This window comes from Pseudochaenichthys georgianus, chromosome 8 (genome assembly GCF_902827115.2).
Source record: "Pseudochaenichthys georgianus chromosome 8, fPseGeo1.2, whole genome shotgun sequence".
NCBI classification, from domain to species: Eukaryota; Metazoa; Chordata; class Actinopteri; order Perciformes; family Channichthyidae; genus Pseudochaenichthys; species Pseudochaenichthys georgianus.
Window position 1 is genome coordinate 29,896,533 of NC_047510.2, and position 18,282 is coordinate 29,914,814.

At 42.2% G+C, this 18,282-nt stretch overlaps 1 protein-coding gene across 2 annotated transcripts in view; it reads left to right on the plus strand.

Annotated features, from left to right (window-relative positions):
* Nucleotides 1-18,282, plus strand: part of llgl1 (LLGL scribble cell polarity complex component 1) — a 45,988-nt gene that overhangs the window by 13,221 nt on the left and 14,485 nt on the right. Inside the window, exons 3-13 of one of the 2 annotated variants that reach the window (XM_071204090.1) lie at nucleotides 7,246-7,327; nucleotides 7,409-7,569; nucleotides 8,302-8,448; nucleotides 11,661-11,823; nucleotides 12,471-12,606; nucleotides 12,878-12,919; nucleotides 13,184-13,238; nucleotides 13,701-13,855; nucleotides 14,460-14,680; nucleotides 16,101-16,168; nucleotides 16,946-17,120. In XM_071204090.1, the coding sequence (XP_071060191.1) occupies nucleotides 7,246-7,327; nucleotides 7,409-7,569; nucleotides 8,302-8,448; nucleotides 11,661-11,823; nucleotides 12,471-12,606; nucleotides 12,878-12,919; nucleotides 13,184-13,238; nucleotides 13,701-13,855; nucleotides 14,460-14,680; nucleotides 16,101-16,168; nucleotides 16,946-17,120 (1,405 nt within the window). The remainder of the gene's footprint in view (nucleotides 1-7,245; nucleotides 7,328-7,408; nucleotides 7,570-8,301; nucleotides 8,449-11,660; nucleotides 11,824-12,470; nucleotides 12,607-12,877; nucleotides 12,920-13,183; nucleotides 13,239-13,700; nucleotides 13,856-14,459; nucleotides 14,681-16,100; nucleotides 16,169-16,945; nucleotides 17,121-18,282) is intronic. The other variant, XM_071204091.1, reaches the window with a different exon arrangement.

Consider the following 18,282-nt stretch of genomic DNA (forward strand, 5'->3'; position numbering starts at 1 on the left):
TCTGTACTTTCACTCTGAGTCTTCAAGGTCACTGCAGGGACACTTAGCATGAGAAATGATAAGAACACCAATGCACCCTTTCACCATGTCTTAGTTCTCACGGTGGCCTCAGCAGTCGACTCTGGCAGCTGTTATCGCTTCATGCCTTGAATTTGTTCCATTCTCAAAGTGAAAGATATTCTGTGGTGAAAAGGGTGAATTCCCCCACGGTTTGTTTGCTCCACACAATCCCCTTTCCATTCTGCTTCAGCCACAGCTATTCCTGACCCAACATGCATCGCTTTTGACTTTTACACAGTGACATTAATTTGTTTGCTTCAAACTGTGGTCAGTATTAAAGAAAACAACACGAAACATGTTGTGCATGTTATCGGCATTCTGCTTTGTTGTTGTTTGCAGTAACAAATCAAAGTAATTATTGAATGGACGGTAGCACTTGAACTGAAGATGTTCTCTGATAAACACAACATCCTCTTTCTCCTCACCCACACACTGCCAGCTCTCTTTCTTAACTTTCTTTCTTTAAAGCACTCTCACCGCTCACTATTCCTGGTCTTGTTCTCACTCCTACATCATGTCTCTCTCCTCTGCCTCCCACCTTTTCCCCTTTTACCATAACTTTATTCCTCGTTGGTATTCCTGGAGATTCACAGGACCTTTAAACTCCCCCTCCTCACCCTTTCTCCTTATTATACTCTCTGTCTAACATCCATACTGGTCTACTCCCCCCCCCCCCACACCTATACACACTTGCAGATGAATGGGCATACATACCCACACACACGCCGGTGCCGTTGGCAACAATTCGTGGGGGTCTGTCTGCAGGAATAAAGGGTGTGTGGTCTCACCGAGTCAGACTGTGCGGAGAGGCTAACGGGGAAAACATGAACCCATCTTGTTGAATTAGCGCAGTGGGATGGGTGGGAGAATAAAACTGACATAAAGGCAAGACGAAAAATGAGTAGAAAGTAATTGGAACTTTCAAAGCTAATAAAAGGTCTATACTTTGTATTTGGCAGTGGCTTTGACTTAAGTAAAATATCTTAAAATCTACTTGCACTCATCCACCTTGATTTTGATCCAGCTAAATGTGGATTTTTATCTTGATTAGACTTTCTTTTTAAAACAAATGTTAGATCATTTAACTTGACGATAATACGTTTCCATGGTGGTGCTTTGAGCTGAATGCTAATATGCTGATGTTTAGGTATAATGTCACCCTTAAATATTTGTTTAGCGTCATAGCATGCAACGTTGGCCACGAAGCTTAGGCTGATTTCATTGTCTTTGGTTTTGCAGATATTTGGTTGTAAACTGAAGAAGTATGCACGTTCACATTGTAATTTGATGATGTTGCTAAAAATCGAATTGATCACCAAAGTGAATTAAATGTATCATGACGGGGACCATGAATGTCTGTGAATCCATCTCGATCCAACCCTCTTGGGAGACATGAACTCTTGGGAAAGCTTACATAAGTTGATGAAATGTTTCTACAAGCAGTTTGAACTAAATGTGAAACTCGTCGGCTGGCCCATAAAAGTTGCTCAACACTCTTTCGCAGTCCAACAAGGCGGGAGGGTTTAACTCGGGCTGACTGTTGCCAGAGCAAAACCCTGACCCTCCCAGATTGGGATAAGGACCAATGTTAAGGACATTTTCTGTTATTCCTTCTGTCTGTTTTTTTATTTTATTTCCTTTTGACATTACTCACGATAGTAGTATCCTGTAGATTAGAAAGAAGGGTGCTCAGATTCCCAGTTTCTAACACCATGGTTAAACACGCCCTCTTCAATCACTGCATTAATCAAAATCCTTGCGATTCATCCTCTGGGGACCATGATCTTCTGTCTATCTATAACTCTACATCCGAGTTTATTTAGGGGAGATTGAGGGAGTGGGACATGACAAAGAGTGTGTGGGGGGTGGAGAGGTACTAGTTGACGTAGAGAGGATGCAAATGAGACGGATTGTTCCTCTAGTGGGGGGGTGGAGTTGTTTGGCTTGGCTTGTCTTGTTGTCGACTGCCTTTTGCCAGACGTCTGAGGGGTTTGTGATTTTGTGTGTGTGTGTGTGTGTTGCTATGTGTGTAGGGAGTCAGGGAGTTGGAGAAAATACTCGACTTTTGGAAGTTTCTAGCAAAAACTTAAGTTTGAAGTCTCACTTGTACAAGTCTGTTTTCCTCTGGGGTCTAATGTCTTTCTGTGTGTGGTCAACCTGCACATCCACCCTTGGATCTACTGATCTGTCCTTCCTTCCTGTCCATCCAAATCTTCTATCGTGTGTGTGTGTGTGTGTGTGTGTGTGTGTGTGTGTGTGTGTGTGTGTGTGTGTGTGTGTGTGTGCTGGCTGTGGTCTGTGTGTCTGCCATGGAGGACAATGCCCTCTGTTTGTCTGTATTCAGACCGTGAAATCGCTTTATCCTTGCTAACGCTCTCTCTCTGCATCGCCGGGCAATCGCACTTATGTGTGTGTGTTTGAGAAAGACAGTGATTCAGTGATGATGAGTTACTGTAGGCATCCATTGTGTGCGATGCAGGGCACATCTTGCTACGTCACACTGCATGGTTTTTCCTGCACATTCAACAGGTTGTTCATGGACTTAGTGGTGATTTCTTGTTTCTGAAACTGTTGCGCAACACCCGGAACATTCATTACAACACTGTCTCGTCCAACACCGTTTATACTCTTCTCTTTGTTTGCCCTCACCGCTTGTCTTTATGGGTGTTCTTTTTTATTAATGCTTTACATTTTAATCTCCAAATTGAATTGCGTAGGCTTGTGAATTACTGCGTTGAGTCACTGTTTCCAGCTCCAGTATTGACCCAACTGCTTCTGGTGTTCTTGGCGGGGTATCCTGAGAATTTGCAGCACTTCCTTTCATTTCTCACTTCTGTCTTTTATGCACATATCTCACATTTAGGCAAGTCTTTCAGTGACGGATCAAAATAAATGGCAATCAGTCCTTGATGATTTCAATCGGCAGTGTAATCGGAACAAGTCGAAAGGAATCTCTGCCAGTTACCATTTTAAAATAAACCGGAGTGTTGCTCTGATTATTATCACGCTAGGGTCGTGGCTCTAGGGTTGACCGATGCTGGACGGACACTTTGATCCAGACAGAAATGTTCTTTCACTTTTAGCATGTGTGTGTATACTTGTAAAGTTAGCTTATTTTCGTGTGTGTGTGTGTGTGTGTGTGTGTGTGTGTGTGTGTGTGTGTGTGTGTGAGTGTGTGTGTGTGTGTGTGTGTGTGTGTGTGTGTGTGTGTGTGTGTGTGTGTGTGTGTGTGTGTGTGTGTGTGTGTGTGTGTGTGTGTGTGTGTGTGTGTGTGTGTGTGTGTGTGGTGTGTGGGTGTGTGTGTGTGTGTGTGTGTGTGTGTGTGTGTGTGTGTGTGGTGTGTGTGTGTGGTGTGTGTGGTGTGTGTGTGTGTGTGTGTGTGTGTGTGTGTGTGTGTGTGTGTGTGTGTGTGTGTGGCGACTAAACTCCCAATAGTCCCGTAGATGCTAAATGTGGCGCTGTTATGCGTTTCCAAGAAGAGTGTCGACTGGAGTGGTTGTTCACGATGTTTATTAAATAACATAAAACCAACAATAGCGAATATAAAGGTCAACAGACAAATACAACAGCCAGCTCACCCTCATTGTCTTTCTATGACAATGAGGGTGACTAATTACGACTGTGTGTGTTGTAAACAAATAATGATTATGATGATAATAATATAAATAATAAGCAATAGCAAAATAAGCATGTTGGCTCCTACAGTGTGTATCAATATTAAACTAGGGCTCTGTATTGGCAAGAATCTGGTAACATAACATCATTGCAATGTCAGCCACATATATTTGCAGGTAAATTATAAATGAAAAAGTCAACACAGTATCCCAACACATAATATCCCCACATTGTGTGTATTGATTTTTTTGTTACTCACTTATATTCAATATTGAGCATGTGGGGGAGGGGAATGAAGGTTGACACACTTTAACATTTTTTGTATATGCCCACTATTATTGAGGACTTGTATATTGGCCTAATTGCAGATCCAATGGGGGAGGGAGCTTAAAACACACACACGCACGAACACACACACACACACACACACATAATGAGGTTACAGAAAGAGGGTCTCTACAGCTGCCCCTATCGATGACACCTCCACCAGCTGACATCACCATAACCAGGAAGTGTGCGTGACATGTGTGAATCATGTGCTTTAGTTGAGCTCATAATGACTATTTATCACACGCATTTCTTTCGCTCTCCCTCATAACAGCAATTCAAACCTAAGCCCTGCTTTCCTCCGCTGCCTGTCAGACATTTCTCTCATGTGGTATGACAACCTTTGAAAGTGGAGCTGCTGGTTGCCATGTTCCTGTCGGAGCTGCTGCAGATCAGCTGGGCTCTGACGCAGTTTTTAAATAGTCATTAGTGGTCTTATTTTATCTGCTCATGGACAGCTTTTCTTTTTGCACTCTTTTCTTTTGCGCAGCCAGCTATACATTTGTGGGAGTTGCTGTATAGATTAGTGTTGAATGAGCTGCGGTCGTCCTCACATCGCTGGACTACACATGCAAACCACTGCTGTCCAATCCGCTCTCACTCCCTGCTTTTTACACAGCTGTGGAACTCAGTTTTTCTCCATACCTTACTTTTTCTGTCAGTTTCCTTACATATAACTTTAGAGCACGGCAGTACAACTTCTTGATTTGTAATTCTGTCTGTCCCTTTTTCAGTTTTTTCAGTCATTGCTCATCAGTCTTTCTTTGCACACCCCACATATCTTGCGGTTTCAATTTGTTTACATGTGCTTACGGTCTGTTTTGCTGAAAGTTAATGGAGATAATCTCATGTCTGTTGAATATGAAGCCGCAGCCAGAAGACTAACAAGCCTGGATCTGTGTGAATGTCCAAAAACTTAAATAATAATACATTAAAACACAATTAAGTTTGACCAGGAATGTGGCGCTGGGCAGTTACTCCCTTATCAACGAGATCAAACGGATGTATTATTGGGATTTAGAAGGATTGTAGACATTTTTCATAGAGCTTGACAAGCTGTTTTCACTCTCTTATGCGTAGCTACGATAACTAGCTGCTGGCTGTGGCTCAACATTTAGCATGCATCACTGATAACAAATCTCTGCAAGGAAGCAAACACATGTCAAACGACCCCTCTAATGGATTGAAATCCTGCCTCTCCCTCTGTCTGGTCTGGGGTTTCATGACCCGTGAGTGAGTGTCCGCCTGACACCTCCACCTCCAGCTGTCTGAGGCCTGTGTTGTTGCAGTGAATAAAACCAGGGGACAGGAAGTGACAACACTGGAGGAATGCTAGTGTAACACTCGGCCTCCAGGGAGAGAGCGATAAAGGAGGGATTTAAATACTTGGAAGAGTGCAGGTAGCTTTCTATGAATCAGAGCAGAGGACCTAACTGAAGGAGGTAAATGAAAAAGGAGACAGCGGAGGAATGTGGGTATTAAAACTCCACCGGACCCCCATTGGGATTACGAGTGGTTTTGGGCAAAAATGGTTAGAGAGAACAAATTGTAGTAACCTTTTCTCTAACAAAAGGAGGAGGCCCCTACAGAGAGTAAGAGAAAAGTAGAGATGTAGATAATTGGATTTGGGCACAATTCTCTAGAGCGATACGGGAGAAGGAAATAAAACCCATCACCATACAGTAAGAGTAAAGATATGAAAAGGGGAGGAAAGAAACTGTATGTGGTTGTGATGTTTATCTTAAAGCATGATAGTACAAACAGATAGTGGTAGGGAAACAGGAAACCAGTCATAGACAAACTCTCCAGATTTCCTTCTATTTTCTGCCTTTTAATCCACATTCCTGCAGGCTTATGTAAGCAGTAAAGTGTGTCAGTATTGCTCACAAATGTGTGTGTGAGAGTAGCTGCTAGCGTGTCAATGCTAATACACGGTTTTAGACACGTTTAGCCTAGTGGTATGTACTCGGCGTCACTCCTTGAGTGTAGCTTTTATTATATCATCTCAGCTTCAGTTACTGCACTAAGGAAGGGGGTTACGATTGCTGCTCACACACACACACACACACACACACACACACACACACACACACACACACACACCGTGTTGGGTTTGAGCATATGCGTCATCTGGTGCTTGTAATTGCTATGAGCTTTGTTACAGTGTTTCTCTAACGGTTTACAGCTCACAATTACCACTTTAACAGTCTCTGCCGTCTTACTCACTCATTTTAATTTAGTTCCTATTTTTAAGGAAAAACGTTTCTTCAATCGGCAGGCAGTGTGTATAAAAATGGTTCCTAGTGTCTTAATATACTGCTATTAAAGGTAGGTTAGGTAAGAATGGAGAAAGTAAACCAGCTCGAGTGCGCTAGAATTTGAAATTACGCAGCCGAAAAAAATCTGCCCCTTCCTCACAGAGCCCCTCCTCCAACACACACGAACGCACACATGACCAATGAGGGCACGAGATAAGTTTGTGCCCCGATGGAAGGCTGACAGGCAGGTTGGCCATCCAGTTATCTGACCCGCGCCGGCTCAGATGATTGGTCGTGCTTTTTACAGCGCCACGGCTTTCACAGATGACATTTTTTTATATATTTATTGTCAAAGTATTTAAGGTATTCATTGCTATCGGGATGTTAAGAGCATTCCATGGAATATAACAAAGTGTTTCTGAAGTGAATTACCTACCCTACCTTAAGTGGCTCGTCTAGATGATCCCCTTATTTAGACTAGAATTAAGTCTCTGCTGTGTTGCACATGCTAGCAGATTTGGGATCTGGTGAGACCTTAGATTGGTGGGTAGCTCCACTCGCTTTTTGATAATTGTATTGCCTATTTTATCTTCTTGCAGTCATGTGTATATCATGTACACATGCTGTATGTGTGCTAATGAGTTTTAACCTCTGACTTCAATTGAATCTCTTATTTTTCTTGTGTTATTTGTGAAATTGTTAAAGCACTTATCTTTTATATATATTTTCTAATACTTTATTTTGAATTTTTCTTTTAGTAACAATAAAGCAAAGACAAACACAATAGAAAGTAAGTACAGTAGGTACCTGAAACCTTTCCATGGCGTACAAGACAGAAAAAGCTGGGTATTATAAACAAAAGAGCCAAGGGTAACCCACTATCTATTATATATATTTTTTAAATTTGATATATGTATTACTATGATCATTTCCACTAGTCTGTCCATTGTTCCAATATTTGATTTCCTTGACGGGCCCCTCTCAGTTACGGTTCCCCTGGCGTTGAGTTCACGGGACTCCACAGTGATACCACAGCTGTCACACAGATCCAGTTCCTGCCCGGACAGGTGAGCTCTCGTTACCGGCTTTGTGATCAGAGGAGTGGCCTAAAGTTGTATGACTTTAACATTTACCGTGCCGTGTGACAGGGCCGCCTGCTGTCACTGCTGGACGACAACACGATCCACCTGTGGGAGCTGGTGGGCGGCGCCCCGAGAGAAGTGGGCGGGGTTAAGAAAGAAGGCGTGATCATTCTCCAGGAAGTAGACAGCTACAGCCTCCCAGGAAAACCAGGCATCGAGAGCTGCAGGTAGATAACGTGGCTTGAAAACCTTATTTTTACCACTGTTTTTTTTTTGTTGTAATTTACTTTTTATTGGCATTTAGTGTCAAACATTGTCACAGCATATTGTACATTGCATCTTTACATGAATGACATAAATCTGTTCATAGTTCTTTTTAGCTATGAAACATGATGAGACAAAAAAAACAGATGAGAAAGACATACATATAATAAAACAATATTTCTTTACAGCGGAGTTATGAATCTGTCAAACCTAAATCAGGCCGATACGGTATTACCTATTGAGTCCACTTCCAGAGGGAATTTAACAATGTTTACATTTTTATTTTACTTCTGCACTTCTTGAAGAAATCTACTTGCAATGTTGATCACATTTACCGATCTTCTCTCTCTTTATGAAGTTTTCCGTTTCATTTGTTTGTGTCTTCTGTTAGGCACCCTTGAATTTGTGTGTGAAATCTGCTAAACTAACCTTAACATTGTTAGAGGAACATTACACCTTCACTTATATATGCTGCATTGTTGGAGGAGCTCAGGTCAGAAGAATCTCATTGCCATTTCTACACTGTAGCTTTCTGCATATGACGATAAAACCTTTGAATCTTTGAATCAGATTGCACTTAAAGCAATGTGGGTCATTTCATCATTGAATATATTCTTTAATAATTGGGTGGCTTAAATCTATCGTGACTGGAGCCTCCCTCTTCTCATCCCTCCTCCTCCTCTTCCTCTCCTCAGTGCCACCCGGGTGACTGTCCTCCTCTTGCTGAGGTCATGTGACCTGCTGTGCATCGGCACAGAGGGAGGGGGCGTCTACTTCCTGGAGTTGCCCTGCTTGTCACTGAAGGACAACCTCACGCTGCCACAGGACCAGGTCACCCAGAGGTGAGACTGTCCCGTAAATGACTTCAAAGAAAACTGACGGAAAATAAATAAATAAGATCAAATATGGAGCCTAGTAAAGATGGACCCTAGCAAGGCAAGGCACGTTTATTTATTTAACACTTTTCAACACAAAATTCAAAGTGCTTTCCAAAGACATTAGAAACATTAAAAACTAAAGCAAAGAAAATAAAACATGAATAACACAGGTTCATGAATAAAAGTTACAGTGCAGTGTAAGATGTGAATAGTTCAATTAAAAGCTGCGGAAAGTCTTCAGCCCGGATTTAAAAGCAGTCAGAGTTGCAGCGGACCTGCAGGTTTCTGGTATTGTTCCAGATATTTGATAACACCCCAAACCTCACATTCCTCTACCCCTAGTCTTCCCGTGAAACTATAGCTCTAGCACATGTTAAAGTCTAATGCAGTTGTGTTTGGAGTGGCAGAGCAGGTGCATCTGTTTGTAAAGTTGATCATTGCATATGTTATAATATTCCAGCACTTCTTAACATTGCATCTACACATGTAACAAGTCTTTAATTTGGTTTCTCCCTTTCTCTGCCTATAAGTCTCTTCTTGACTCATTCCCTCCTCTCTGTCCCCGTCACAGTATGTCTTCCTGTAAACATTTAGCACTCCAGTTTCCTCCGCTCACAGCTCCAGCTGAGCAGCTCGGACACACACACAGAAATACACATCCCCCTGGACCCCCAGCAGCAGGCAGGTCGGGGTCATGTGGTTCATGGTCCATGAGAACGGCTGTATGTCCTCAACGCTGCTCGGAGAGGAGAGGAAAGGGAGCACACACTGGAAAACTCCAAAATTAAATCCTCTGAATTCAAGTCAGAATCGGGGTTATAGCGAAGTAGTAGTTTACACGTACAAGGAACTGCCATGTTGTATAACGATGTATACATTAACTAAGTAAGAGGAATTAGTTTAGTAAAAAAAGGAGCAAATTTAGAACTGTTATTATAGAAATATTTTAAAAACGTTTTCAAAATTAAAAGAAAATGTTTACAAGAATTCTAAATACACAAAAGAAATCCAGAAATCCAACAAGAATATGCATGGTATTTGTTTAATAATAAGACTATTATTTGTTTAAGACTGTGTGAAAATATGATTGTGGCGTTGCAGAATCCCGGCCTAAACATTGGTATTTCCACAGACTTAAGAACAAATGTGTGTTTCTGTTATTTTGTCCAGCCCCTCCACATTCTGCAGTGGTGTGTGAACTAGTGTGCAGCCATGTATGAGAGTCGGCAGTGAAGCAGAGCAAGCCACTTCCGATGCGTCCGTATCACGTTAGTATGCACAGAACTGCATTATCTAAAACGATCCGTATGCAACAAACATGCCGCTGCAGTGCTTGTTTTATAAATGGGAAATAGACGCCATTTATATAGCAATGTTCTAGTCTTTACTACCCCTCAAAACCCTTTGGACACATCGGTGAAGTACACAAGCTGCCATACGAAGTGCAAAACGCTCAAGGTACACAACGAAAACAAAGCGCTTTCTTCGTTCTTCCTCTCTGCATTCCTGCGTAGCTTCACAGAGCCGCTGTCTCTCTCTTTCTGCTGACTGACCGGCCAGACCCCTCATTAACCGGCGTGTGTGTGCGCGTGCGTGTGTGTGTGTGTGTGTGTGTGTGTGGGGAGGTTTTTAGACACGGGTGCTTTGTAACGGCTGCCAAAACACGGTGTTCCGGTTGGGGAAGTGTTTCAGCTGAATCTCTAGCGCACACACACACACACACACACACACACACACACACACACACACACACACACACACACACACACACACACACACACACACACACACACACACACACACACACACACACACACACACAGCAGGATGCTGGATTCCCTAAACATACTCGTAGACGGAGACAATGGAATGCTTTGTTGGGAATGTTTCTGCCTCTGTGCTTCCGGAGAGGATCTTCCTCAGCGAGCGCTACCACAAAGCAGTCAGAAGTGTGTGTGTGTGTGTGTGTGTGTGTGTGTGTGTGTGTGTGTGTGCTTCATGCAAGCTGACCATCTCTTCTGCGATGGTTCTGCTGCAGAGAGCCCAGAGAGAAAGCTGCATTGCCGTCTTTTCTTTCGCACTTTGTCTGTTTGTTTACTCTTTGACTTTCCCTCTCTTCTTCCTCTCCTCTCTTCTCCCTCTCCTCTCTTTTGCCTCTCCTCTCTTCTCCCTCTCCTCTCTTCTCCCCATCCTCTCCTCTCTTCTCCCTCACCTCTCTTCTCCCTCTCCTCTCTTTTGCCTCTCCTCTCTTCTCCTTCTCCTTTCTTCTCCCCATCTTCTCCTCTCTTCTCCCTCACCTCTCTTCTCCCTCTCCTCTCTTCTCCCCATCCTTCACCGGGGGAATCCTCCTGACATTTCGAGGGTGTGTCCTGCTCTACATTCCTCCGCTGCCTCAGAGGAATGTCTAGTTCACAAACTTCTAGCAGCTTGATGTTGATTTCACTGTTTTGTTGTTGTTGCCGAGACAGCTGCCTGTGGTGGAGTTTATACAGATGGTTTGAGCTTGATGTTGATTAGATTCAACATACATCTGAACACTTCAGGAGTTCTGCTTTGGGTTGTTTTTGTGCAAATGAAAAACAGTGCTGTGAAATATATGATGCTGTCCATTCCCTGTGTTCCACTTACCGACCGGATGATCAATATGCACAGATCTGATCTCCACTCCTCTTGATGTATCCATTTTACAGTCCCACACATTAAAGGGAAAAGGCAAATTACCTTCATTGAAACTTACTTTAATAGTTTATGTAAAAAATAATTTCTTTGTCAAATGTGTTCACATGATGAAAGGTTGATGTTGAGTGAATTCAGTGTAGGTAGGTAGGTAGGTAGGTAGGTAGGTAGGTAGGTAGGTAGGTAGGTAGGTAGGTAGGTAGGTAGGTAGGTAGGTAGGTAGGTAGGTAGGTAGGTAGGTACTTTATTGCTCACAATTTGGGACATTTTTGAAATACAAATGCCCTAAGATTTGTGTTGGAGCAAACTTTTTCATATTTTAGCCTTTGCAGACCGTTTACTTGCACAACAACCTATATAACACACTACAGGAAAGGGAGAAAAAGGATAATAGGACCTCTTTAAGACATATAGAAATAAGGAAGTATAATGGTGCATTAAAACAAACCTGTAGACATGTTTAATCAATAACATATGTGATGATGGTTTTGTTTCCCCAGTCTGCCAGATGATTACAGATGTGGAAAGTCCTTGGGGCCGGTGGAGTCTCTTCAGGAACATCCCCAACAGCCAGGGAAGATTCTGATTGGCTACAGCCGCGGCCTGGTGGTCCTCTGGGATCTGAGCACCCGGCACACCGAGCAGCTCTTCCTGGGCAAACAGGTACCTGCCTCGTGCACACTGTGCTACTTTTTACAGACTCTGTTCCTTAACTTATCTTCACAATGTTCCAATGAAAACTTTAAGAATGTTTTTTATGTTGTGTTAAAGTTTACTGAAACAGGCCAGGAATTAGTTGCAAAACATTAACAGTAATGAAAAAAGTCTTTTCAATAGGTGTTCCAGCTGGAGCTGCAACAATACGTGAACTAATCGATAGTTAATCGACAGGGAAGGAAAGTAATAAATAACAGAAAATGCCGTTTTCAGTCTCAATTATGAAGTTTTTCTGCTTTTCCTAGTTTTATATCACATTTAAGTGAATATGATGAGTTGCACTTTCAAAAACAGACTTTAAAACGCACCACATACATGTAGGGCTTTCAGTGACTGGGATCGACATTTAAGACTATTTTCTTACATTTTAGAGTCCAAACAATTAATCTAGAAATAATCATTGGTTTCATTGATAAAGAAAACATTCGCTAGTCCCAGCCGCACTTGTCAGTTAGCTAGTTATATGCTTTTATGGCAAGGAATATATGAGCTGCTCTCTGAGGCACTTGACTCTTTGATGTTACTATCTATAACGTGTATTTGACTGCCAAGCAACCTTTTGAAAGCATTTCTCTCTGTGTGTGACCCTGCAGCAGCTGGAGAGTCTGGTGTGGGAACGCTCTGGAAACCTATTTGTCAGTTCCCATAACGATGGCGGCTACTCCGTGTGGCCCGTTACTAACGGCAACACCTGCCATCAGCAGCCAGTGTCCTCCACCGTCCCATATGGTGAGAAATGCATACATCACACACACACACCTAAACACACACAACATATTCTTACTATAGCTAGTGTCTCTTGTTTGAACACTGTGTCGTCCAGGTCCAGTGGAGGTCATGTTCTCGTCCACAAAGCCTCCAATAACTGCCGATGAGTGCTGACACATCGTGACTCGTTTCTATTTTCAGAATTAGAGTCGGGGTTAGGTCAGGTTCTTTGTGGAAGTGACACTTTTCAAATCTTATAATATCTCTCTTTCGCCCTCTCTCTGACCTAAAGGCTTTCTGGATGGGAATGAAATTCGTATTGCCTTTTACTTTGGTAAATGACAGGATGTTTCTTACTTCCTTGCTATATATTTATAACATCAGTTACATTGGCAACAAACTAAAATACTAAATAAAATAAATCAACAGGCGACGCACTAATAAAGGCATAACGAGGAAGAATATCCATACAACATAAGATAACATTAATAACTATCAGGTGACACTTTCTTTTTCGTGTGTTTTTATTCATTTTAATCCAACAAGTGTCTCTGTGATGTTTTGGTTGTTTCTTTATCGTGCATGATTTCTGTCACAGGTCCATTTCCCTGTAAGGCCATCAACAAGATCCTGTGGAGAACGACGCAGACGGGGTGAGTGTGTGACCGCTGAAATCAGACTGAAATGATGAATCGCAGCGTCAGTAAAACTTGATTCCTGTTATGCATCATGTTTGTAAATCCTTTTTTTTTATTTGTCTACTTTTAATGATTTTTCTGTTATTCATTGTTGTTGTTCTTTTATATTACTACATAAACATATTTTCAAGTGGATTTATGTCTCCTCAATCCAGTTTGTGTCTCCTTCACACAGAAGAATATTTGTTGTAGTTCACATTGGGCAAGAAACAAAGATTCCTAGATTGCCTCATAATTAACTTCCTGTATATCAAAACCAAAAATAAAAAGCCTTGTAAGGCAAATGTAGTTTGGTCATTTTCAAAATGTCAAGTGTACAATACTTTATTTTGGGGATAATAACGCCTTATTAAATCGTAACACTCTCAATGTTGTTCTAATTTTCCTGAATTAAATAACATGTCTGTCTCGCTGCAGCTCTCCATTGTTGTTGTACAGCGGAGGGATGCCCAGAGCGAGCTATGGAGACCGCCACTGTCTGACCATCCAACGAGACAAAGAGCACGTCACTCTGGACTTCACATCGCGGGTCATCGACTTCTTCACTGTCCATAACGTAGAGCAAGAGAAAGGTCAGCGGCGGACCAACACTAATGCTCTGACTAATGATTTCCTTCCCCTTTTTCATTCATGATTTCCCTTTTTCCGTCTTTCAGCTGACTTATGTCTCACCGCCATTTATCAAACGTCCAAAACAGGGGTGTCCAAACTTTTTTCACTGATGGCCACATGCAGAGAAATATACGAAGGGCTGGGTCGCTCACTAGAGGTATATCGCCTCATAAGTTCAGTTATAAGTTGGCAAAATCAATAAATGTTGGTAGCTTGTGAGTGTTGGCAGCTCATCCCTTAAAACAGAAGCCTCAGCTTGATTATAATAAGGAGAAATAGAAAGGGTTTATTTCAAGCTTGTTATGTAAACGGGTCATTGGGCTTTTTTCTTATCAACCAAGATATGTTAGAAAATGTTTCCAGCTTTAATTGAAATCAGCCCTGGACTCTGACCCAGCCCACACAAATCACACATTGGTAGAGCACGCTCGTGAACTGTCAACGGTGGGTCCGCGGGCCGCATTTGGCCCCCGGGCCGTAGTTTGGACACCCCTGGTCTAAAATAATCAAAATGTGACCGGAGCATCAGCCCTTCATGTTGTGTCTCGTCTCTCCTCCTCACAGAGTTTGATGACCCGTCAGCAGTGGTGGTGTTACTGGAGGAGGAGCTGGTTGTGATTGACCTCCTGACCCCGGGCTGGCCCTCCCTGCCGACCCCCTACCTGGCTCCTCTCCACTCCTCCGCCATCACCTGCTCCTTCCACGTCTCCAGCGTCTCACCTAAACTCTGGGAGAGGCTGGTCAACGCCGGCAAAGCTCAGCAGGGCCGGCAACAAGCGCATGGGGTGAGAAGCACATGAGATGTACTTTTAGTCATATTTTGTATTCTTTGTATCCTTGTCTGTACTCTTATCCGTCCTATACTAAGATAAGAAAAGTACTTTATTGAGCCCAATTTGGGAAATGTTTGCGTTGCAGCAGCATAAAAGACAAGGCGATGTACATAAGAGAAATTAAGACACTAGAAATAAACAATCCAAAATATTTCTGAAATTAAATAGCGTTAAAAAATATACATGTGGAAATACAAATTCACAGTAACAATAAATGCAGGATATTATATATATACATTAATTGTGCAAGAAATTGATTATTCTATATTAAATGTAAAATGTCCTTTGGGTTCAATAAAGCTTTATCTTTTCTTCACTTAACATTAAAGTTAAGAAAAGTAAATAAAGCTGATTTTCTTAGATACATGGTCAGGAATCTCCGCTATCGCAGAGAGAAAAAGTCATTTAAACAATTCTCTTCATTTTATTATGGTCTTTTCTCATTATTTAAGAGGAAAGCATTGCACAGATTGCCTTCAGGACCTAAATGTTTTCCCCATCTATTTGAATAAATTCATTCTGGGAGAAACTGCCAGCAACATGTTGTATAACCTGTGGACTGGCAGGCGGACACTACGACTGATTATTCTTTAAATTGGCTTGTTCGTAGCCGTAGGGATTATTCAATTACTGAAAATCCAGCATGCATGTAAGCCACTTTATCCAGGAACACCTCGACAGGATGGCCAATAGCCGAGCTGCTCTCGCTTTGAAAGTAGCCATCGACACTAATTGGTGTTTATACTACGTAAACACAAAGCAGCATGATCACAGATTCAGTTTAAGGGTTGGATTTCTACCAGATGGGTGTCGGGTGTCTTGTCAAGGCTCTACGGCTGCCATGAATGGAGAGAAATATGAACAGGTCATCATTTTAGAGGTTTAATGTTGGGATATTAAAGGTAAATGGATGGTATTTGCTCGTGTAGACTGGCAGCTAAACGGCTCGGGGCGTGACCTCCGGCCTGCTGCGAGTGTGTTAACTTTAAGAGCAGGTGTAAGCAGTTGAAAGGCTTTGCAGAGGCTTTGTAGCTTAGATCAGCTGTTTTATCAGTGGCAGATTAAACTCACACACACACACACACACACACACACACACAGCTGGTACGCTCGTAAATCATTCCTGGCCCTCTGTCTGTGCGAGGCCAAACCAGAGAGACTGGCACAATAACAGAGCAAACCCAAAACCCACAGAAGCTGAGTTTGGTGTGTTTCCGTCTGCACACTTTCGTCCAGATGGGAATTCCTCTCCGTCAGGGCCAGATTATTTTGATCTGGAGTTGTGATAAAGAGGAAATGTTGTTTTTCAATGTTTTTTTTCCCCCTTGTTCATCTTTTTAGTATTTACTTTAATCTTCGTCTGTTTGTGCAGCGTTGGCCCATTTGTGGAGGGAAGAACCTGGCTCCTCCACCCAAACAGCAAGAGCTGCTATTGACAGGGTACACACACACACACACACACACACACACACACACACACACACACACACACACACACACACACACACACACACACACACACACACACACTTACTTACCTGAGGCAGATGACCTAATGTCAACTCCTGACCTAGCATTAGCATGGGGCACAATGAGACACAACTACAGCATGCACATGAAGTAAAACAGCTGGAGCGAGACTACAGCATGGGAAATATCTTAACTATTTACTATTGAATGGATTAACAAGATATTATGTTCCTCAGAGGGTTTATCTTTTGGACTTCAAGCACCAATATCAGCTAAAAATGAGTTAGCTGATTAGTGTGTTAGCATGCTTATATTAGGTCATTATCGCTAAACAGGAAGCAAATATAAGCATGCTAACAGGCTTAACTAAGCACGTGAACATGGTCAACATACTTGCTTAACATTACAATTTTAGCATTGTCATTGTCACATGTTAGCATGCTGATGTTAGCCTTTAGCTCAAAGCGCCACAGTGCAGCTTCACAGAGATGCTAGCATAGCTTTAGCCCCTGTGTCACGAATCAATTTGTATTCCATTAAATGTGGCTATGCTTACCAAATAAACTGCTAACTGTGTTTTTAGGGGCAGTCCAAATAAATCAGAATTGAGGAGCTATTTGGATCTGAGCCTGCTAGCCTACACACACACTCACACACACATAGACCTGCACAATCCTGATTGATTTGCACTGAAATACATTTCACCTTGATTGCATTTGTTGTAGTTATACATGTTGTGTTTTATAGGCACGAGGACGGCACTGTGCGTTTCTGGGACGCGTCAGGTGTTGCTCTGACTCCGCTTTATAAACTCAGCACTGCCAACGTCTTCCACACCGACTGCGACCCATGTGACGAACCTCATGACCCCAGCGACGACCCCGACATGCAGCAGGAGGAGGAATGGCCTCCTTTTAGGAAGGTGAGAACTAAGGACGAGGAGGAGATGTGAAACAGAGGAAGTAAAAAATCTGTGGGAATCAAAACAATCTGTTCATTGCACACAGTCAGTCCTCTCACACTACATCGGTGTCGCTCATTCTCTCATGTGTTTTCAGACAGGGCCCACCCCATTGTTCCTCTTGTTAAAACCCCGAAGGAACTGATTCTGTTTTAATCGCCTGTTTTTCTGCACAGAATTTCATTTAAATGAATTAATTCAACATCATGAGAAGTCCCATATGGAGGAAATCTGATCTGACAGCTTCGGTAGATGTGAAATGGAGATGAGTCATGAAGTGCGGATATTTAAATCTTACAGTTGGACATTTTTTCTCAGGGCGGATTCCCAAGATACGCTCACATCTGTAGATGGCAGGGAGTACAGTGACGGGAATAAACTCCAATTGGGGCTTTTGTGGTGATAATATCCATGTTGTGCTTTTTCACTAAGACGAGCTGTCATGGGAGGATTCTCATCGTTTATTATAAATGCAGATTTGTAATGCTTTTTGGGGGTTTCCCTTTCCTGTAGTGTGTTTTTATTTCAGTTTTTGTGCCTCAATTGGAATCAGGTTCAGGTTGAGGTTCTTTATTTGTAACCGTAGGTAGATTTTAGTTTGTGTTTTAAAGTGTGTCTTGTCTTTTTATCTGCAAACATCTCTGATAAAAGTACACCCTGCTCCGTCAAATCTCAAAATATTTAAAAACATTTAAAAAGAAAAACACTAGGACAAACAAGGACATTCAAAATTCATAATTAAATGAATGAATAGGCATCTGTGTGACACGCCTATGATTTGTTAATTTGAGCAATAGCTGCTGCGATAAAACTGTTTTTATTCCGCTTCGTTCTACTCTTTGGGAACACTAACCTCCGGCCCGAAGGAAGAAGCTTAATTCTGAGTTCAGAGGGCGGGAGTCTTCGTCATCGGACTGCTTTGTTTACTGTCATAACGTAGTGACATCACTGTGTACTATTCGAGCTTCTATTGGCTAGTGCTCGAACACATTGTACGCTAATGGGTGGGATATTTCTAAGCGGTTGACCAATAGCCAAAACATAAAGAGATTTTTGAACATTAAAGCATGTAAAAAATGTCACATTGAAAGCACAAAATAAAAATATGAACCTGGAAACTAGC